Genomic DNA, 23,228 nt, shown 5'->3' on the forward strand with positions numbered 1-23,228 from the left:
ACCGGCAACCTTCGATTACAAGGCGAACTCCCAGCTCTTGAGCCACAATCGCCCTTACATTATGCACACTACTACTACAATAACAATAAGGTGCATTGCACAATTTCATTTTTCACTGACAGTGGAAAGGAATTCTTACCTTATGCAATCTTACATAGTGAAAGGCAACATGCAATTTGTTTAGCGGCATCAGACAGTCAAATAACAGCAGTTGATTGGAAGTTACCTCAACATGGGAAACTGCCAGGTCTGCTGCTGTGCTTCTAAATCAAGCAAAAGCAGCGGCACTTCGCTTTAAGCCTAAAAAGTGCACTATGAAGTCACCGTAAGCCACTGCGGAAACTGAGTATTAGCAGAACAGCCACAGCTCAGTATGGCTCTCTCATGTTATTATTAAGTGACTGATTTATTCTCTTGCATGCACATAGCCAAGATGAGTTACATGTGTGCGGCACCTATCACCTGTTAGTTACATTTCATAGTATGCTATGTGTGGGTGGGATCGCCATTAAAAGCGTAATAGCAGTAAAGGATTTGTCAGTGGCGTCTTTTACCTTGCCGGTAATCTGGATCAGAGGAGGCGAGTGAGGGGCTTTCACTGGATGAACTGTAATCACTGTGGTACCTGTGGTGGGTGTGGACTGGATCTGGCAACAGAGAAATTCATTTGAAAATTATGTATTATACAAACCACACAGTAGTATAGTAATAACAATAATAACATCAATAACAACAAAAGGGATAACTTCATGCACTTAATACAAATTAAGGTGTTAAGGTGAAGCCGTGTATTTGTCAATGTTACATAAAACAGAGGTTTACAATAAGTTGTATGAGACTTTATGGGGCTAGGACAACATATGAATTGATGGGCGCATGTTTTCATTTACTCCACAATCTACTGAAACCAAACGGTGACACTAAGCCTGTAAAATAATACACACAAAGCAGGATTTAGTCATGCTGTGGGTAAACACTCCTAATGAAAGGCATATGTACCTACAAGGAAAAGCAGATTTAGCAAGTGTATGCAGGCATGCCTCCAGTCAGGTTAGAATGCTTTTTTTTTTTTTTTTTTTTAATTTAAGGCGTAAACTTTTGTCTTGCTAGACTGGGTGAACCACAGCAAGTACAGACCAGTTCCCCACACTTAAATGTTTCTCAAAGCAAAGCCCAATTAACTTAATAATAACCTAAAAATCTGTGGTAACTGAGAAAAAACAAACAAACAATATGATTCAATCTGAAACCTACCCTAATGTATCATGTGCTCTTTGCATTGTACACAGAACTTGAAAATCCTGCTCCTCAGTACCAACTACATAGCTTGAATGAATGGGATTCCCAAGTCACTGCTAAGGCATTTTATTTTACAGTTTCACAAAACAACAGAGTTCAACTTGTACTGATCTCTGTCTTTCGTAAACATGTTAAGCAAAAAAGCATTGTGGCCCGACAGCCACTATAATGTTACTTAGAGGAAGGAGGACTGGTTGGACTATCACCCAAAATAGTTTTCCATCTTCCAGTGGACGGTGACTCATTTCCTTTAACACAAAAAGGTGCACAGAGGAGCAGTCTTGTGTAATTTACAGTAAGTTACCCATGCAGTCACAATGACTTACATTTCTGCTTCAAAGCCCTCACTGAGACATACATACGTGCAGTCACCTGCCTTTATACTTAGGTGAGTTTTAGAAACACTGAGGTGAAGAATACAATGCAGAGAAAAATTATCATCATGAAAAAGCTTTTTCAAAGAAGAGGAGCTTACAACAGCTAATAAAAAAAAAAACATATTTATCAATATGGATTACTTAACAACACTTTACTGAGCTTCACAGAAAGGAGGAAACATGATAAAAAGCAATAAAGCATTTGATTTTAAAGGAATCTACTTCTACTATTTCAACTACGATGTTTTGCTATAAGTCAGAATGATACTGGAGGTTATTTCAGTTTTATCAACCTTGTCAAGGAAGGAAAAAAAAAATAAAAAAAGAATTGTAACCCCACTGTTAAAAAAAACAACAAAAAAACAACAACAAAACAACCCCTACCCTGACTCCCTAAGTCTGGTGAGGTCCTGGAGGTGCTAAAAATAACAGAAAAAAAAGCTTGGAGCCTATCCCAGATAAATTTCATCCAGGGCGGGGCACCCATTTTGACAGGTCGTTGGTCAATCCCGACAACCACACGAGTTTCCTCCTCATCTAACCCGATTGTCTTTGGACTATGGAAGCAACCGAAGCACCTGGAAAAACCCATGCAGAAAAGTTTGAGCCCAGCTGTGAGATTACCACACTGTGCTGACCCACGCAAAATATAAATATATTTTTATGAATGTGGCAACCTGAATCTGGATACAGATTTAAGATGATTCATGTGCCACACACTCTTTTTGGTCATGGAAACAGCACTAAATGAGTTAGTTGTAACAAAGACAAGAAAAAACAAATCACCCCAAAAAAACCCAAAAAACAAATAATCCCTAGGACCAGTGTGTCAGTCGGTGCTTTTAGGTAATTTCAAAAAATAACAGAGATGATAACAGCTGAGTGGAGAGTGAGATTTCCCTCATAATGTAAATGTTTATAAGTAAGCAAGGGAACAGAAGGGTTAGAAAAATGCAGAGTTCAAAAAAGATGTAGTGCAAAGCTCATTCTCAGTGAGCTTTGCACAATTATACCAGCTTCATTCACAGGAAAATATAAAGGAAACCGTAAAGGTAAATAAATAATGCAATAAAATCCTTCTTTTTCTTAAAGATTGTAATGACAGAAAAAAAGATGAGTACTTCTGTTGTTCGTATGTTTTGTTTTCTGGAAATACTTTGCACTCCACACAAACTTGCTGGAAAAGCAGCCTCTACATAACAGTCTCTACATACTTTAAGGCAAAGAGCATCAATTCTAGGAAAGAATTATCAAAGCATGCATTCACCACCAAGCTTTCTCCAGGCTGCACTTCATCTTTCATTTGTCCTCACATACATGTTTATCTCCATGATCTGACTTTATGTAGGTGACACCTCTGCATGTACTACAAGTGTCTACAGTCCTTCAGTCTTTAAGTATTTTACACTGAGAAAAAGACCCTACTCTGACTGTGCTCTGAGGTTATTTAGTCCCTCGGAGCACTAAATAATTGGACATTGGACATTATTCATAATGTGAAGAGGAAATAAGTTAGGTAGCTCAAATGGTTTAGAAATAACAAACAGTCAACAGCTTTCCACAAAAAAAACCAAACACTCAGCAATCTCATCTCCTGCTGACTCAAATAGAATAATTAAGACAATTTCAAAAGGCTGTGATTTACAGACACACCTCCCCTTCCTCTGGAGCAGCAGCGTTCTGTACCGCTGTCCAACATGGACCCACCCCGGCAGAAACCCACATAATCTGCTGCCAAGTGCCGGAAAAGTCCAATAATGTTAGGAATTCCCTCATCTGCTACGCATGACTCCTATTACAGTCTCCAGTTCGACAAGGAAAGCTTTGACTTATTTAAGACTGACACCAAAAATGGTGTGTGGGGGTTGTTTGAGACAGAAGAGCCCAGGTACAGACATGCCCATGCACACAAAGGCATGCACACAAGCACACAAACGTGAGCGTTGCAATACATTTAGACAAGACTTGTAAATGCACGCACACACAGAAGGGCAGTCAAGGGCTGTTTAACCCTGTAAAACCTGAGACCACTGACCACTGCTGTGCCATCACTTTCCTGCAGAAAAGAACAGAAAGAAGTGAGAGAGAGAAAAAAAAAGAAAAGGAAAAGAGGTCTCTGCCAAGAAACACATCCAACAAGGCCCCCTCCAAATGGTTTGTACTCAATTAGGCCCATTCATGGTGTAGCCAAAGAACAGTTGGCTCACCCTTTGCAGACACCCTCAGTCACTTCTGACGGCAGTAAACAAAGCTTCTCTCCAGGATGCTTTGTAATATCCATCATTTAATATTAATGAATAGTTCAACCCACTCAGTCTTCGTTGCACATTCACAAGCAATCACAAACACAACAGTAATGCCATTTTCCCCCACAATTCCTTGCTAAAAATCTCATTTTTAAAAAAATATTTACCACAGTGTTAAAGCCTGCAGCGTGTGGCAGTCATCCCAAAGCTTTAGTTTAAGTTTCTTTCAGTTTGTGGATCTTAAATTGGAAATATCTGCTGGACTTTTTTTAGTGACTCTTTAAATCTGGACCTTGTTTTTGTGTCATCTTAGCAGTTATATGAAGGTGTTGCTCATGCTACCCATAAGGTGTGAAGTGACAAAGTCTTGCACTTTCATGAGATGAAGAAATAAAAAAAAAAAAACCAAACAAACCCTTAAATCCTCTAAATTACAATCGATACAAAGCAAAGGGGAGTGAAAGAAAAGAAGGCAAGAAGGTACTTGCTGGGGGATGAAAAGCCACAGTCGAGGAAAAGAATGCTTGGTTGGTGGTTCAGTCAGCATCAAAAATAGCTGCGAGAAAAGCAGGGAGGCTGAAGGCTGGACGGAGCACAGAGTGGGGATGTTGCAAGAACAGCAAGAGAGCAAGAGGTAGAAGACAGTGGTTTATTGTATGAAATCGTTCAAGCCTCATGCGCCTTAAACGGCTCTCAGCTGGCCAAGAGACATGTGACTCACTGCATAAACTTACTTTACTAAGAATTTCATAATCTCCAACAGGAAACTTAAAGCTCTTATAACAGATGACTGACGTGTTAAACAGTTCTGCTTGATGTCCTTGATTTAAGCATTGTGCTATTATTTTAAGACTATTTTCCTTTCAGTCTGTACACACTGAAAGTATGTAACTAGTTCGCATCTATCCTTTATATGCATGTTTATAGCCATGATAATTTTTTTTTTTTTTTAAAGGGATTTTGTATATAACATCTCTGACAGTCAGCAGCAGGCTAGAATTAAGCCAACCTATAATTACTGGTCACTGTAGCAATGAGTCATTCTGTCTAAACCTTGCTGCCCAGCCACCACCAAGCCAGCACCCGGTTCCCCATACTTCACAACACTTAGGTGGTAGTTACTACAGATGGATATGCAACTTGTAACTAGTCCAACTGTCTTGGTTGCTCACTTGATCCCGTTGCTTTCACTTTATTTTTGTCTTTCAGATCAGGTCAGCTGATGACTCCATGCTGTGCCTGATAAATCCATGCACTACAGAGTCTGACACTTAACTTACATCAAGTGACCCTGAACTGGTCTGTTTTACTTAAGACTTCCTTCCTTGCCACAGTTGCAGACTAAACCCAAGAAATTTGTTGTGGCCAACCACACACATAACAGCAATCTTACATTTTTACACACTATAGGCCACATGTTGTATGCTCCGACAAAGGACTCCTAAGCACACATGACCAAAAGCAACCAGGTGCTTGTTGTTTGTGATGTGTTGAAATAAGGAAAGGCTTACATTGAAAAAACATCCCATGGAATGAAAACAACAGCTTGTTAGTCATTCTGTTTATATTAAATCAGCGCCAGCTTCCAAGAAAAGGCCAAAACTGCCATGATGGGTTTTTTTCCTAAAAGTGAAAATCATTCACAACACGTTGTCCACAGTAGGCGTCACAACCACAACGTGATACCACTTTGAATTACATGATTCTGGTTCGTATTTTGTTTTGAAAATTTGTCAAGGAATTTAACAAACACACAACAACACAAACTTAACCCTGAAAACATTCATTTGTACAAATTCTCTATTAAATTAAACCCCTAGCTTCAGCATACTCACCATCCACTGCTTGTCTTAGCGCCTGAAGTTTCCTCTGTTTTTCCTTGATCTTGTCATAGGCACTGGTGATGCCCGAGCCTACAGACAAGGCTGAGTGGTGATGAGGCTTCCGACTGTTCAGCCCACCAAACTCAAGGTATTGAGAATCCCTTTCTCTTAAAGCTTGCAAAGGTGATTTGCGCCTGCCACTGGAGTGTGTACTTAAGGCACTACTGCCTCTTCTTGCATCCTCCAAAGCCCCAAAGCGAAGAGCCTCTGGGTCAATGCAAGCCAAGTCCACAGAGGAAGCCCAGGTCTTCCTGGGCTGACTTAGCTTCAGTTCCCCACTGGAGAAAGGCAGAGATCTACGGTCCAGTTCCACAGGCCGGCCTTTTTGCTGGGGGTGAAAGGGGTGCAGATAGGGATAAGAACGCTGGGAATGGAGCGAGGGGGGCTTTGGGTAGAGTTCACTGGGTAAGTCAGAATTGGTGTGATAATCAGACAGGGAATACTGTAAAGCTGCCCCGTCATCCCCCTTCAAAAGATCCTGGATTGGCAGTGAGCCCATGGAACGACTAAGGCCTCGGTTTAGAGAGGTTTGTTCCTGAGTCTTCGCTCTGTAGCGCTCCAGAACCCGAGGGGCAGCACTCCTCCCTAAGAGCAGGGGAGAACCAAAATTTTAAACACCAAGCAGATACAGAGGCTGACAAGTGTTAAAATAGCTGCTTTGTGTCCAATAGTATATGACTGTTACACTTTTGCATGTAAAACAAACAACAGCAGCCCAAGGAATAAAAAGCTAATATTACTACAGTTCCTCAGTTTGTTGAGAAACTATTTTTCCATTGTTTTAAAAGGAAACCAAATTGTGGCCCAATAACTAACAATTTCTGCCACAAGCATCTTACAATCTAGCACTGCCTTTCCCCGAATAAGAACTTTTGCTTTCACCATCCATAAATTTTAAGTTTGCCTTTCCAGGCATATAAACAATACTAGTAAAGTCTATTTTTTAGTGAGAAATAAACCAGTGAAGTATGCAGGAACAAAACAAAGGGAAGAAATACAGAAACAAGAGGGTAAACGGGCAGATGTTGAGGCCTGTAAAAAAATAAAAATCCTGCATGTGGGTTGGTTTTAATCTAGAAAGCATATGTTTGGAAATGCATTAAAGATAGCCAGATTCCAGTCTTCCAGGAACTCAGGAGGAAACTTGAAAAAACTTGACTGAGTAAAACTGGAATAAAAAAAAAATTTATGCTGCATGTCTTTGATTTGTCAAAGAGGTGAGTTACACTCCCAGACACGCTGCCAGTCGATCACAATGATGACATGCACAGCATGTGTAAAAGGAACAAAGACAATATCTAAATTCCCTAAGCAGCAATAAGAACTTGGAGCCACTGGGTTAAGGGTGACACAGAGAGAGAGAGCTGGTCCTTTCAGAGGAAAGATGCTTAAGAACTGAGTAATACTCTTTGCATGTACTTTCCCTAGGGCTGGCTGGGGATCAACCAGGGAAACAAAGCACTGATACAAACAGGAGACCAGCAGCTACACTGATGACTCCAAAATATGCATCTGTAATCAATGCCATGCCGTGCTTACATAATGGAGATGGAAGCCATGTTTGTGCTCTGCTCTCCTCTTCATGGCCTGGAAAAATGCCCGAGTTCTCTCAGAAACCACTGGGAAGATTTGTTCATATTTTCCTGAATTAAATCAGACTCGAGGTTGTAACTTGGTGTTCCTCTCTCTGACTACTTTCACTTCTTTCCCACAGACTGCAGACTGAGTATGTCACTGATAAATGGTTAGAAAACAAGGTGAGCAATTTACATTTGATACTTTCTTCATTAAAATATATTTTTAATAAACATGTGGGCAACCAGCATAAACTGTTAAGCCCTCACAGCTTAAAGATTAGGGGTGAGTAAAACCACCAGGCCAGCATATTACGATGACCCCATGAGCTGCCGTTCTTTCGTGTTTTGCCAAACATTTTAACCGACTTATGGACCTCTGAAGGTGTCCCGTGGTTTCTGGCACCACAGAAGGAGCTCAGTAAGTTGTGAGAACCCCTAACACCCTTTCGCAATTTGATTGTTTTTCTTTCCATGAATAACTTTATACCGACAACAACAAGCACCCTGCATAGTTGGCTGTTTCAGAGATGAAGACTTGGCTACTGTCAATATAATCTTCAACACAATGGCAATTCACTATTCATCCAACATATACCAGATTGTTATTTAATCTTCCATGTCACAATGTTATTCTCTGTATCTATCAGTGGACACATGTTTTGGGTCATCTCTGGACTCGCTTGACAAATTGAATTTCAAAGTGTTCCCAAACGTTCTAAACAAAGCCTGCTTATCTAAGATCTGGTGATTTGTTTTAGAGAGAGGCTGAACTTGTGACCCTCATATGAAGATTACACAGAATGTAGGTAAACAAAACATTTAAGTGCAACGGACTAATATTTGCTGAGTTCGACACTAAAAATAAATAAAAACCTTATCGCGTTGGCAGCCTTTTATCCGCCTGCAGCCAATAGATACGACTCAGTGTGGAAATTAATGATTTTGAGCACACCACTGCAACGTTACTGTGTGTCACTTAGGTGCAGCTCATCTTACCTGAGGGCAACCCTTTGCCCCTCAGCCTCTCCCGAATCTCTTTGCTCCGCTCCGGAAGAGATTCTCTGTCAGTCAGCAAACCGTCCAGCTGTAAAAAAGACAGAAAATGAAAAACAAAGAGTGAGGGTGAAAGAAGGAAGACGTCCTGAAACATGTTCTATCAGCATGACCACATCACCTGTTGTATAATTCAAACCTAGCGTGCTTTTGGAAGAGCTTGTTATAGGTCTTTAACATACACTTAGCTAAGAAGCATTCTTCCTATAAAGGCTTCCTGACAGTTTCGCAAATATGGACTCTTAGACAGGAATGCTGGAATTTCATTATATATACATCATCACATGTTATACCTGAGAAAGGCTGCCCAGCACTGTCCTGACGAGTCTTCTGATATAACTGAAAGGAGGGTCACAGCTGGAGTTTCGGATGTGTTTGCTGGAGATGTCCAGGACTGTGCGCAGTGATATTCGACTCAATGTAATGTCATCACACATGTTGAGGAGTAAACTGTTTATGTGTTCTCCCAGCTCCATAGGCTGCATAGGGGTGGGGGTGTGGGGGGAAATAACACAGTTAAGATACAAACAGTGAAAAGAGCGTCTTGTTCTCAAGCATCCTGGCAAAAGGTTGGTCTAGATTTTAATTAGCGTCACAGTCACTACATGACATCAAATTAAACTTTATTAAATAATATCAGAATTCATCTCTCTGTTAAACGGAGAAAAGTTTGGCTGCTTTTGGACCGAACACTTTAGCAGTTGGGAGGGCTCAGCAGATACATTACAAGCAGTTGTTTTGATCAACAGTAGATGCACATTCACAAACAGGAACTGAAGCAAGGCTAGGACACCACCTAATGTTTTCATTCTTTAGTTTCTGTTAATCCTGTTTTCAGCTTCTTCATTTTCTCTGTTTTTAAAAATGGGAAATTTTGGTGGTGGATTCCTGTGTTTAATCAAACAAGGTACACTTTCATCTGCACATATCTTAAAACCTTTGTCTTATGATAAGAAAGTACCCAGTCCATGATGGAAGCTTAAAACAAAAAGACCCTAAAAACAGATTTCTGAGAGATGTGATGGTCCCCAATTCAGTGGTTTGTAGAAGTAAAAACACGTATACTACCTCCAACAGGTATTACATTATGAAAATAGTTTCTGTTATCCAAAAGTGCCTTCTTTACATGCATTTCTGTTCATTCTTCATGTTTTTCAACAAGTCGGATCATTTTACATCATGCAGGTGTATTGCCGGGGTATCACAGAAGTACTGTGTTGAGTTTTAGGTCACTTGGATGAAAAATTTTCCTACTTTAGATAAAGAATTGGGTAATTGATAAGATTTTAATGATATCAACTCCAGTACTGACTGTGCTTGTATCCCTGATTCTTTATCGATTTTCTGGGTAGTTTAAGAAAAAGAAAAATAAGACGACTCTGGTATGCCAAAGCAGTACTATTGTGATTTTTGCCTTGTTTTGCAATACATGACTGTCAGAAAAACATACCAGCAGCGATAACAGGTACTGATAAGACTGTTGGCATGTTGGAAGCTTTTCTTAGTGCCCATCACCAGTACAAAATATTTTTTATGCACTCGATCATCTTTTATTTTTTCATATTTTTTGGTACTGTAGCATTTGGCTGTGGGCAGTGAGCTAGCAACTGATTTCCAACATTTACCTTATCTTAGAAATAAAGGGGAGTTTTTCAACAGAGCGAATGTTGCAATCCACCCATTCCACAGACAAAATGCTTTGATTTTGTTTTTTCCTCCATATATCATGGGATTTTTCAAAATACGGGATGAACAAAGTATTTCTTTACCTATTCTACTGGAGAGTTGAGTAGAATGACATAGCGTTATGTGTTTTAAGTGCGCGCAGCAGCACTTTTAAGGGTGACAGGAAAGGCTGATGAGATGTGGATGGATGAGAGTGGATGGAGCCTCAGCCTTTCAGTGAAGCCGAGCAGATGGCAAACTTGAGTGTGAGATGCCTCTAAACTGTGGGTGGTATTTTCTCACAATAGTGAGCACGCTGTGCAGATTATCTTTTATACCTGACTGACTCTGGTCGAGATATGAGCATGTCTTCAAACCATCTCTGTAAATTCCAGAGTGCCTTTACCTTTTCTTCCATTTCTTATCTAGATGTGAAGATCATAGTTTGGAAAAAGCCAGATATGCCTGAAACCTCATTGGTACAGGTATCTGTGGAAGTATTTGGTACAACAATAGAGGGACATGCGCTACTTTCTCCTACTCCACTGTTCTCCACCATTTCGGCAGCATGCCTGTGCAGGTTTGACAGCTGAATTTTAAGTAATTCCACAATGCTCAACATGATAGATACTATTAAACCTTGACAAACACAGGTGTGTCTCTTCCAGTAAAACCCGTTCAACACTTGCTGTATTTGCCAAGTGTGCCATTTAAACACCTGATGTCATATCTTTAGTCCAGTCTCACACAGGCAACAATGTATCACTTCTACACTTTAAAATGTGCTGCTATCTAAACTCTAAGATTTTTTTTAATGTATATTCACTTCACTGAATATAAATATATATATACTTTTAGTTTATAAGACTTTGTTAAAGTGTACACAGAATTCCACATCCAAAGCTGTCCAGGTGGCCGGATTGGAGCCTTTGGTGGGCCATTCTGGACCCCCAGGCCATATGTTTGACACCCTTGCTCTGCACATTTGGAAGGAAGCATCTGTGTTAAAGATTTACCTGACTATGGGGGATCTCATAGTCCGCCCCCCAGAATAAGGTCATCCCCAGAGAGTACATGTGCATCTGTGAAAAATAACACCACATTATATTTCATTCACTCAAGACAAAATGCATGCAACAGTAAATAATAATAACAATATATGTATAAAGATGAGGCACAAAACCTGAAAGCAAGTGAAAGATAAATGGACTAAGGCTCAACAACTGCTAAGAGTTTTTAGGGGAGGCGGGGGAGGGAAAAAAAGGACAGGGGCTCTCAACCTAAATCCAGAAACATTTTTCCATTTTCCCCTCCTTACTCCTCTCCGCTCGTTGCGTGGAAGAGAAATTACTTCCCCTGAATGTTGGGCTTGGTAGAGGAAAGAATAATTCAGCGCCTGCCAAAGAATGCAACGTTGCCTTCAAGGTCTTTTAGGAACACATCACAGAGTACAAATTTAAAGAAACACTAACACTTTCAGAAAACGTGTAACCTTAGACGTTGTCGATTAAAAGTGACAATATGACCTCTATATGTCAAAAAAGCAAGAGGAAAACTTGCACATGACGTATGTTTATCCCCAGTATGATTATGAAGGAAACAGATCATATTCTCTACACTGAAATAACTGAGCTGGGGAGACAGGCCCAGGGTTGGAAAACTGACTCAGCAAAAAACCATGTTGAGGTCTGTGGGTCTGTGCCAGAGACGGGAATCCAGTCATGCAAGGTTTTTGCTCTTCACCAGAGAGGCAGAGTTAAAATGAGGGGGTGTGGGTGTGCTGTGATCGCTCACAACTTCAAATCTGAATCATCTACATGCTGTCTCTGCTTTTTCAGTGAAGAAATGCTCTAACCATACACACTGACTAATAGTATCATCTATACCCAACATTTAACACGAAACGTTGCAAAACAGACTAAATGTACTAAATACAGAAAATGTACAAAACTTTAAAAACGCAAGACATCTAAAAAAAACAAAGACAAAAAACCGTGATCGACAATACAGACAGAACAAAAATAGCTCCGCCTTATTTGTTCGTTTTCCATTGAGCATGTCATTTGCGTGTCTTTTGAAACTTTGAATGCTAAGGAAAACAATGACTAGCATCAGCAAAATGACGTAAGCAGGATCTTAAAGAAACAGAAAAAGAAAGCACGACACACAGCTATGCACGTAAGGAAGATCTGTCTGCCAGTAAAGACGCAAAGTATATGTAAACCTTTCACAGTAATGTGACCTTTTCACAGCATTTCTAACCATTTAATGAACAATTATTCATCATGCTTGAGTACGTGAAACCGATAAACAAAGCAAGTTATAAACATTTTTCTTACAATCATGGTGATTTTCTTTTGGATTCTGCTAAAACATCTTTGGGAAAGATAATTTAAAAATTCCTTTGTGCAGGAAACCCCCCGATGAGCACACAGGTGTTGACACATATTTCTCTAGCCAGTGTCAGGCTATTAAACTAATGGTTTTGTGCCAACAAACCACCAAAAGGCAGAAAAGTTAAGCATGTCTGACAAAAAAAAAAAAAAAAAAAAATCTCCATTTAAGGGAGAAAATGCACCTATGTCATTAGTTAGGATACAACCGACATGACTTGGTAAGAAAGAGCGAATGTAAACATGGCTATGTTTAGAACAAGGGGTACTCAACAGTCACTGACTGGTTAGATGACACCAAGTGATGGTTCGAAATGAATGTTTAGTTTAAACACAAGATTTCACTTAAAAATATGGGCAACAACAAAAGATTAGAGCACAGACACACGTAGACTAAACAATTTGGCAGATGCTGACGCCACGTGGTGTATTATCATGGTTTATACCTTTTCTATGTCAGAAACAGAAGTCAAGGAGTTCCCCTTCAGGACCTCTGGTGCTGTGAAGGCCCTTAAGTCCTGCTGGGTGACATACTCGTCTGTGAATGAGATGTTGCCAGATGGCATGAGCAGGAGGGACCAGGGAGATATAATGAAGCCCATGGCTGAAGGGTCTGGAAATGGAAATAACATTTCAATGATTAGTTTGCCATCACGGTTGAACAGCAGAAAAAAATAAAAATAAATCATAGTTTCTTCACATAAATTCTTAGCCATTCCCACATATTCACACAAGGACAGCGTTAAAGTCAAGATCTGTGTTTTTAAGCTTCATACTAGCATCAAATTTTGTCTAAGCATTTACAGCCTGGATCCAGTGACTACACATATCCAACCACAGTGGATGTTTCTCGCTATGGCTTTGGCGTTTATGGAAATTCAAGATTATTGAAGTAAACAAAAACACATGTTGCTTTCTTAGTCGGCAAGAAAATAACAGTTGGGGCATGGTTGCAGAAAGGAATGGCCACACAGCGTAATTCTCTTTTCCTAAAAAACCACAGCCAGTGCGATGGTGGGAGAAGGTTTTAAAAATACACAAAGGAATGTTTAAGCAGCGCTGCAAAATTCTTTTCTTTGACTGATAGTTAACTCTGAGAGGAGCAGGGAGACGAACACAGGAATTTGATTTGAGGCAAAGCTGGTTTTTACTAAGTAAATACAAGTTTCCTGTTTAAAAACTCATGTGACCAAGATCTTACTCAAAAGTAACTGGTTTAGTAGTAAGTCTATCCCATGCGAAGCTTTTGCTGACCAGACTGACTCAGCCTGAGCACATGCATTTCATGACAAATTTTAATACATTGCAGATATATGCAGAAATCATGCTAGAAGGATAGTGCTTGTCAAGCCAACAGAACACCATGCAATGCAACATCACATAACCTACCATCTTCAAATGTACGTTTTTAGCCTTTTGAACTGCTAACTAAGCTTAAGGAACAGGAAATAATTTTAAACAGCTATATTTATAGCCCATTCAGCTAGGAATGAGAACTAAGCAACTTATCCAGTTGAGAGCTGGTACCAAATTATCCAATTCATCAGAATCGTATGCCTCTAAGCTAAACAATGCCTTTTTATCAGTGCTGGCATGTTTTTTTGACAAGCAAGCATTACAAAATGAGACTCATGGTAGGTGATATTTTGAACACACATGTGCAAGCTTTTTTCCCCTTAACCATTCCTACAATGAGTCCAGAGATGAAGAAGAACTGCTTTTGAAGATACAGCGACTGGAATTTTCTTGGCCATCTGAGTGTCCATCCTGATTTTTTCTGAATCCAATTTTGTTTCTAGGAACTGAAATTGATAGCATGTGCTCTCATTCATTTATTTCTTCTTTAATAGAAAACTGAATTTGTGTTCTTAATAAGAACACTGACCACTTAACTTTTTCCCCCAAAGAGGCCCCAGGTCCTCAAGTCACTCTTACTCAAATAAAATCTCAAAGTGAAGTGTTTTACATAGTAGTAAAAGAAAATTAATGAAAATTAACTGGAGTATAAACTACTTTCTCTGATATGCATTATATGTCTGTGTAAATCTGCAATTACTTATCCGAAAAACTTGGCCATTGGGTACTTTGCAACATGACTTTAGCTGTACTACAAACACTGCTTACTCAGCTGAGCTCACAACTTTGCAGTCGGAGGTAGTACTTTGACTAAAATAAAATAAATAATAATTTATATTTTGTTACCACCTAGCCCTATATAAAAAAAGGAAATGGCAGATTACTGGTTACATTTTGGGTAGTAATCAGCCAATCACGTGGCAGTAACTCGGTGCATTTACGCATGCAGATATGGTCAAGACCCATAGGAGATCATCAGAATATGTAAGAAAGGTGAGTGACTCTGAATGTTACATGGTTGTTGGTGCCACACAGGATGGTCTGAGGATGTCAGAAACTGCTGATCTACTGGGATTTTCCCCACACAGCCATCTCTATGCTTCACAGAGAAAGGTTCAAGAAAGAGAAAATATCCAGTGAGAAGTACAGGTCAGACAAAAATGCTCCCCTACATATTAGCTGAGCATCATTTGGTTCTCACAGCCTATTTTTAGTATTACTGAACGGCTGATCTGGTGACTCAATCTATCACCGTTGATTGAGTCACCAGAACTCAATCCATGGTGGTGGAACGAGAGACTCACATCAGAGATGTGCAGCAGAGAAATCGACAGCAACTGTGTTATGCTATCATGTTATATCAGACCAAATCTCTGAGGCACTCCTCTAATATATAAATGGGACCGTGAAGAGAAATTCCTACAACAAATTAGAAACACTCACCCAGCACGTATTCAAACAAATCATTCTTATACAAATATACAAACCACTACTGTTTACACAAGAGAAAAAAAAAAAACCTGTGCTAGTGGTGTTTGACCACATTAGCACACTCAGAGTGGTGGAAAATCTTCACCCTACATTTAACCACAAAGACAATGACAAATCTGGTGCAAAAAGCACATATCCAACACACTTCACCAAAAAAACCAAACCAAAACCTATTGTTTTCTCTTTGTTTAAAGTGTTTCTAGTCATAAATGGCCAACTTCATCTAAGAGAACATCCAACACAAATATTAAAGTTAAATGGTTACTAATATTAATCCACTCTGTCATAAACTGTCTTACATAGCTTTTAACTATATAACAGCTGGCTTCAACATTTGCTAGTTAAATTGTAGCTTCTCTATGCAGTCTAAAACTATCCAACTAAAAATATACTCAGCATAGCAACACAACTACACAATAGCAAAACAAAAATTATGGTGCATTCATATCATTATTCTCCTACAAGTCTTGCCACCTAGCTAGTTCACCTTTTGAACTATTATATAAATTAACCACAATTTCAGTGGTCATGAGACAGAAACTACATGTATAGAGTCACAAGTCAGCTTTGATAGAACTGGTTAAAAGGTATGTTGACATGCCCCAAATGTTCTTCCCACGGGAAGAGATGCTTCCATCAGGACTTCTGAAAGAAAAGACTTTAAACCAGGATTCACTCTGTGTCTCTCCTAAAATGTCTCTGATTAGAAGAGAATATCATAAATAACTGGTACATCAATGCCATGTCAAGACTACTTTTATCGAAAATATTCCAAATATCAGTCTTTCATTCCTGTCCTTAATATCTTCAGAGCTTTATCTCATAAGACAATACATTTCTGTATAAGAGTATTTGAGCATAGATTGCTTGTAATTAATGTTAAATATTTGCAGGCTACGCTGATAAGAGAGGGTTATTACAGCATTACCAGTACTGTCTGGAAATGAAACCAATCAGAAAAACTAGAAGTTGAACTCAAGCTGGTTCATGCAGACTGTAGAAATGCACAAAGTCAGTGGTTGACAGTTTATTTGACACAGTCCTGCCCTATGTAATCAGGTGCAATGAAATTTTGTCTTAACACCCAGGGACTGCAATGTCTGCTGACTCACTTCCTCTGACTCATATGTTGTTTAAAATTTTCTTAAGTTACAAACTGATATGATTGCATAGTAATGCATGATGATGACAGAATAAGTCCTCTACCTTTGATTCCATGTTCACCTACCTTTGTGAAAAAGTTCTTGGAGGCTCTCTGCACTCTGACTCAGCACTGCCCAGACCTCCTCTTCCTGGAGAGGACCTCCTCGAACCTCCAAGGCTTCTGCCAGAGACACATGCATGTTCCCTGCAGAAATACAGCAAGACGAACATTAAAAATTTAATTTACACAAAAAGACCTTCTGAAATCTAAAGAAATACGTATTTATGCCAGAATTAAGATTGCTGTCTTGAAATTTTAATGCTTCCATCCAAGTTTTATTTATTTTTTGAAACGACTGCAAAAACTTTAAATATTGTTTTCTGCAAACTTCCCCCATAAAGACAACATTGAAGCCTGCCCGTACCCTTTAATTTAATTGTTTTGACACCTCAGTAAATATCAATAAACATGTTTTTAACACCAATTACAATAGTTTCTGCGTTTTTCCAAGGGTAGTTGCATAAACAGAGATCATCCTCACTAACTTCTAATGCACACTATAAGTAGGCCTGAAATACGACATGATTTGCTCAGGTCAGAAAAGAGCTTCAAGAGTTACTCCTAGTAGTCTTTCAGATGGTGAAGTATAAAATATAGCAGACCTTTAATTCAGTCCATTCCATCAAATTTACTGATTACCCATCCACTGATGTTGGACGAGAATGCCTAGCTTGCAGTCTCCGCTCTAATTCATCCCAAAGGTGTAGAGGTCAGGACTCTGTGGAGGCCAGTCAAGTTCTTCCACACCAAACTCGCTCATCCATGTCTATATGGGCGTTGTGTTGTGTCCTGGTGCGCAGTTATGTTGGAACAGGACAGGGCCATTCCGAACATGTTCCCATAAAATACTCCAAAATGTTTTGGTATGCTGAATATTAAGAGTTCCTTTCACTGGAAGTAAAGGGTCAAGCCCAGCTCCTGTAAAACACAATACTACACCACAATTCCCGCCCAAACTTTACTTGGCACAATGCAATCAGACAATTACCGTTTTCCTGGCAACCGCCAAACCCATACTCATCTAGTCTAGTGGAGAGGTGTAAATTGTCGCTCCAGAGAACACGTCTCCACTGCCATAGGGTCCAGTGGTGGCCTGTTTTACACAACACCATGCAATAATTTGCATTTCGCTAGGTGATGTAAGGCTTGGATTTAGCTGCACAGCCATGGAAACCCACCCCATGAAGCTCTCTACGGACTGTCCTTGAGCTAATCTCAATGCCACATGAAGTTTGGAGGTCTGTAGTTATTGACACTGCAGAAAGTTGGTGACCTTTGTGCACTATGATTTTACGTCTTCAAGTGCTTGATTTTATACACCTGTGACTATGGAAGTGATTAAACAGCAGAATTCAGAATGGGTGAGTGAATACTCAGCAAACAGAGATTTCTTGATTAGAAAAAAAAAAAAACCCAATCAGGCTCATGAGTGCAGACATTAATTCAATTGTCAAGCTTTGCAATGAAACAAGAATATTTTAATATCTCCATTTAACACATTCCTGGAGCATGACTACTTCATGACAAATGCATGATTGCGCTGAGTTTTGTTTTAGGCCAAGTATTTGACTAAATCAGACTTAAAATTATACAGATATGTTTCTGTCTGGTGACAGCACTTAAAATCAACTCCCCTCCTGCATGGAAATCACTTTCAATTAATTCTAGGGCCATACACACAAAAAAATGCATTTTTTTAAATGTAAACTTTTAATTGGCTGGGATTTCAATACTTGCTTTATTAAACCACAAACACCTACAATAGCGCCTGACAAAATACTCTCAAAATGCTTTCAGAGGCACAGAAGTCATTTCACAAAAAATGCTAAGTATTTTTAGGTTAAACCCACACAGGAAGTCAACACAACAGGTAAGACAGGATAATAAAGAAGGAGCCTGCACAAATCCACAAGATGACACATATAGTTCAATCTAATTCATCTAAAATGGATTTGGTGCTCTCAAATTCAACGTTATCAAAACTCAGTGACTAAATACATGAGTAACTAAATAATCTACCTTAAAGGCAAGTCCCATAGTGAGACATTTCACTCATGCTACTCTGAGAGCTGATGTTATGCAAGAACCAAAGGTTACAAAACAAGGACACTTTCTATACTTCTAACAAAACAAAAATCCTAAATGTTGCAAATGAGCATCTTAGTTTGCCACCAATCTACTTTAGGAAGTCTTTCACAGTCAACTGGACGGTCTATGGTCCCTGTGTGTATGTTTTATTCCTTTATTCCTTTTCCTTTGTGTCAACAAGTGTGTGCCTTAAGATGTTTTTCTGCACGGTATGCAGAGGGGGAATGTGCATTTTAGCAGTTCCTCTGGCTTTTTATAATGAGCCAGCTAATACTTGCTAACACAACTAAACCATGAAAAGTACTTTGTGTATACACTACTCAAAACACCAACTACTAAGTGCACTGGCCTGGCTTCTCTGTGTGTGTAAAAAAAAAAAAAAAATCTGTTTGTATTTGATTACAAATACTACTAAAAGTCAGAAATCATTTTTATTCATGCACTAAAACTTCACTAGATTCCCTGTCATATAAAAATCACCTACAAAGACTATTTTAAATAGGAAAATAAAAAAATATTTGCTGGAAGATCACATTTTAACCACTTATTATTATTTATGTTTTTTACTGTCTCCACTGTGCAGCTGTTTACTGTTTTTGGACTGTTTTGGTTTTATGTACTGTAATGTGATTCTAACCTTTGTTCTAAGCTGTACAACAGGGGCTTGTTGTGAACCAGTATTAACTTAGGTGGGACAATTAAATGTATTTAATGTTGCATTTTATTTTTCCTGCATCATAAAAGGAATCAGTCATCTGTTTTACAAGAGAATCCGCCATAAGTTTTTGTTACTCCATATTTCTGCCAATGCAAGACAAAAGACAACTTGCATTTCTTGCAAGTCAGCAGCTTCCAGAAAAGTCATTTTTCACATTCCCAGAGGACGACTTCATGTTCCAACAATTTAAAGACTTCAAGGACCTTTTAATACATTTTTAATACATTTAAGATGTAACTGTTGTAACTTAAATACGTTTGGGTTTTTGACTGTTTACCCAGCTATAATAATTCTTAAAACGTTAATCGGAGCTCTTTTACCTGAAGATTAAAATTTGTTATCATTTGCTAGATTTTAGAAAATTATTTCAAAAGACTAACCTACATATTGTCAAGATCATAAGCTGAGAACGGACTGAAACAATCGATAGATTATGTAAACATACAGAATAATTAGACTTTTACTCACCTGTTGAGACTTCACACCACAGTATCTCACACACTATACAACAACATACAGGCTGGTACAAGGTGCATAGTTAGCATTACTGGTTGTTAGCAGGATTCTTCTTGAATGAAGTAATTGCACTTTTTGGCACTTCTAAGATGCCTTACAAGAGGCAAATGAAAGTGAGTTTTAATTTTTAATTCACGCTTTTTAAATTTAGGCATAATTTAAATTTTTTGTATTGAAAAATCCAATCCATAATACAAAATGTTCCTTTCTCTTGTAGTATGCTAATAAATATATAAAAAAGGACATTGGGGAAAAAACCAAAAACGTCATGTTCAGAGAAAGCTAAAATATTATTGGATATGTGGATAACTTCGACATTCCACCAAATTCTATGATACTGTTTTAAAGGATCCATCTGTGAATAACTTTGCATGTTCCGCTTTCTTTTACACAAGCCAGCAACAACACAACATGTTAATTTACTAGCTATGGCTGCAATTGCCTTTTATGGAATTTTAAAAAATAAATAAATAAACCCAAATCTGCCAAGGGCTGTATATCCTTTTCCATTTGGCACTTAAAAACATGTGTTAGCCATCTTGTTAGATGACCTTAAACACTGACCACCAAAATTCTAATCAGTTCAGCCTTGTGTCCAAGTGAGTTTTGCGTCACATTTAAATATATTTCCTCAAAGCTTTCAAGAGATATAACATGAACATAATAGGATGTGCAGACATGCTATCAAACTGTAGCGGCATCCATATCTGCCCAGTGTTGGCGGATGTCTGCGTGTCAGCAAAAAGATTACAGTTAGTGATGTCACTGGCTGACGTTATCATGTCAATTTTCTAAATTTAAAAAAATAAATAAATAAAACAGTGCACTTATTTTTTTTTAACAATTTAAATGCCAAAGAAAATCTAAGAAATGCTAAATAAACAAAGAGAACAATTATTTGCACTGACACTGACTATTCACCATGTTGGTATTATAAAACATTGGTATTAACCCAGAATTTCACATCTATATAGCACACAGACTAAATAAATAAATACTAATAGAGCTTAACAATAAATGTGGAAAAAGGGGGAACATATTTCCCACTTATGATATACAATAGGAATAATATACGGTCAAATCAGCCCATGAAACAGAGCATCTGAAAATTACACTTTCTGTTTTAGTCAAAGCTATATTTACCTTAGACTTTTAGCTTCCCCACCCAATTACTGAGTCATTAATCAAACATATTGCTTCAAAGTGAAATAATGCTTTAATTTATTTAAGAATTATAGTCCTACATTTATTCATGTAAGAAATGCACAGATTTGTTCTCCTTGCTGACCGGACACAGAAAGAAAGCAAATATTTACAAACACGAAATATTACAACAATACAAGACAATGTATTTAACCACTGTATTTACCCCTGCTTAAACCTGCGTACATGATTTACATTAAATCTACCCTACAAACCAATGAATGAGAAAATGGCACAAGGAATATCTTCTTTTATCTGTAGTTTTTCTTTGTTTGATTTTTCTCTCCAGCTACTGTGCTGCACTGACAACTCTAGCTAATCTTCCCAATCGAGTGATGGAATGATACCAATGTAAGCAAAACAGGAAGCTCCAGTTTTACAGACTAATTTACCCTGAGCAGAAACTGTGAACTCATTTCACTTAGTTCAAACATAAACAACCATATTTGCAACTTCGTGCGCATGTGTGTCATATATAAATGGCTCTGTTGTGTTGGTTTGTAGTGCAATTTCTCCAGGATATAAAAATGTCACTGTAAAGCTGTAAAGCATTGTTGCTTTACAGCATATTTCCTGATATGCAAATATCGAGGGCAAAGCAACAGATTCAGGTGTGGCAGGTGTACTTGGTTAAAAATATGCATTACTGTGTTGCATTTATATAATAATAATGTGCATTTGTAGTGAGGATTTAAAGATGTAAAATTCAGATAACAAAAAAAAAGGGGGGGGGGGGGCTTTCACACAGAGGGCACAACAGCAAGAAGGAATAACCTGCCAATATCAAGCATCAGCCTTAATGCACACTATGCCTGTTACGTTGTTCTGGCATCAATGTACAACTAGCATTTAAATATGCAGCAAATGTAAAACCTTGTGTAAAGTAGCCCATGTCCTTTCTCACAAAACTGAAAAAAGTCCACACTAAAAACAGGACAACTATACACTCAGCCAGTTCAGCCAGTGTGGTAAAGACAACCTGATAAAATCTTATCATTTCAGAAACTGCACAGATTCTCCCACACAACCATCTCCACAACCCACAGAGAATGGTGTGAGAAACAGAAAATAATCCAGTGAGCAGCAGTTCTCTGGAAGAAAATGCCTTGTTGATGTCAGAGGCGAATGCACAGATTGCTTTGAGCAGATAGTAAGGCTTGGTCTGATGAGTCTTGAACTCTATTGCAACACTGAGAAATTCGGGTTAGAATTTGGCATAAACAACATGGATCTCAAGACAAAGGGTGTCCAGCTCAGTACCAATCAGTGTACCTAATGAAGTGGAAGTGAGTGAATGTATGTAGATGTGCTTGATCACAGCTTTGAGACAAGATTTCATTAATCAGAACTCAACACAAAAGTCCCACCAAAAAAGTCAAGAAATGAAATCCAAACAGGAAAACAAGCATAACTGCAATAAAAGATCAACCAAACAGCAGCCACTTAAAACATGTACTAGACTGTGTAATGTCACATTAAATTAATTTTCATCTTCTGTTGAAAAACTGTACTTAAAACATTTTTCCAAAGAGCTTAAAATCTTTCATATTTGGATCAGATATCGGTCTGACACGGACTCAAAGAAGTAGCTCGGGTATCTGTGGAAGCACTGAGCACTGGTAGCGATCTGTTCAGTTCCATATTGTTCTGAATTTATTTTGCACTCGTTGCTCAAAGGACAACTCAGCATACCACTGATTGTGTGAGAGGAGAGGTCTTTAAGGCAATCATAAATTCAGGCACAGTTAAGCCAATCACAATGAACTAAAATGAAATGGAAGCAAATAAATCAGGTAAACAACGTAAACAGGTGAACAAAAAGTTTATCTTATATATCTTGGCCCTGTTAAGTATTTATTTTTTTAACCAAACAATGCCAATATAAAACAAATGTAGACTTTCAACCAGTTCCAGGTATTAGCATACAACCAAAACGTATCTGTATCAGAACCGCCAGCCGAGATAGTGTCCCTGCCTCGTAAGTTGGCAGCCAATCAGATGTGGCAAAGACACAAAAAGGAGCTTAACAGCAACCATGTCCACACCTAATGTTTCATTTGAAATTTGACTGCATTACATGATATTACTGCTCTGAAGTGTTGCCAGCACCAAGCACCTGTGTTTTCCTCTTTCCCTTGGACCACACCTTTGGCCTCATT

The 23,228-nt window shown here is 38.6% G+C and overlaps 1 protein-coding gene across 3 annotated transcripts in view; it reads right to left on the bottom strand.

Annotated features, from left to right (window-relative positions):
* Nucleotides 1-23,228, bottom strand: part of ptpn13 (protein tyrosine phosphatase non-receptor type 13) — a 49,695-nt gene that overhangs the window by 22,969 nt on the left and 3,498 nt on the right. For all 3 annotated transcript variants that reach the window (XM_082539656.1, XM_082539655.1, XM_082539654.1), the window contains exons 2-8: nt 16,569-16,688; nt 12,940-13,106; nt 11,117-11,182; nt 8,729-8,914; nt 8,379-8,466; nt 5,758-6,390; nt 555-647 (exon numbers count right to left, since the gene is read on the bottom strand). In XM_082539656.1, the coding sequence (XP_082395782.1) occupies nt 555-647; nt 5,758-6,390; nt 8,379-8,466; nt 8,729-8,914; nt 11,117-11,182; nt 12,940-13,106; nt 16,569-16,683 (1,348 nt within the window). In that variant the 5' untranslated portion in view covers nt 16,684-16,688. The remainder of the gene's footprint in view (nt 1-554; nt 648-5,757; nt 6,391-8,378; nt 8,467-8,728; nt 8,915-11,116; nt 11,183-12,939; nt 13,107-16,568; nt 16,689-23,228) is intronic.

This window comes from Aulonocara stuartgranti (genome assembly GCF_965226115.1).
Source record: "Aulonocara stuartgranti genome assembly, chromosome: 7".
In the NCBI taxonomy this organism is placed as follows: Eukaryota; Metazoa; Chordata; class Actinopteri; order Cichliformes; family Cichlidae; genus Aulonocara; species Aulonocara stuartgranti.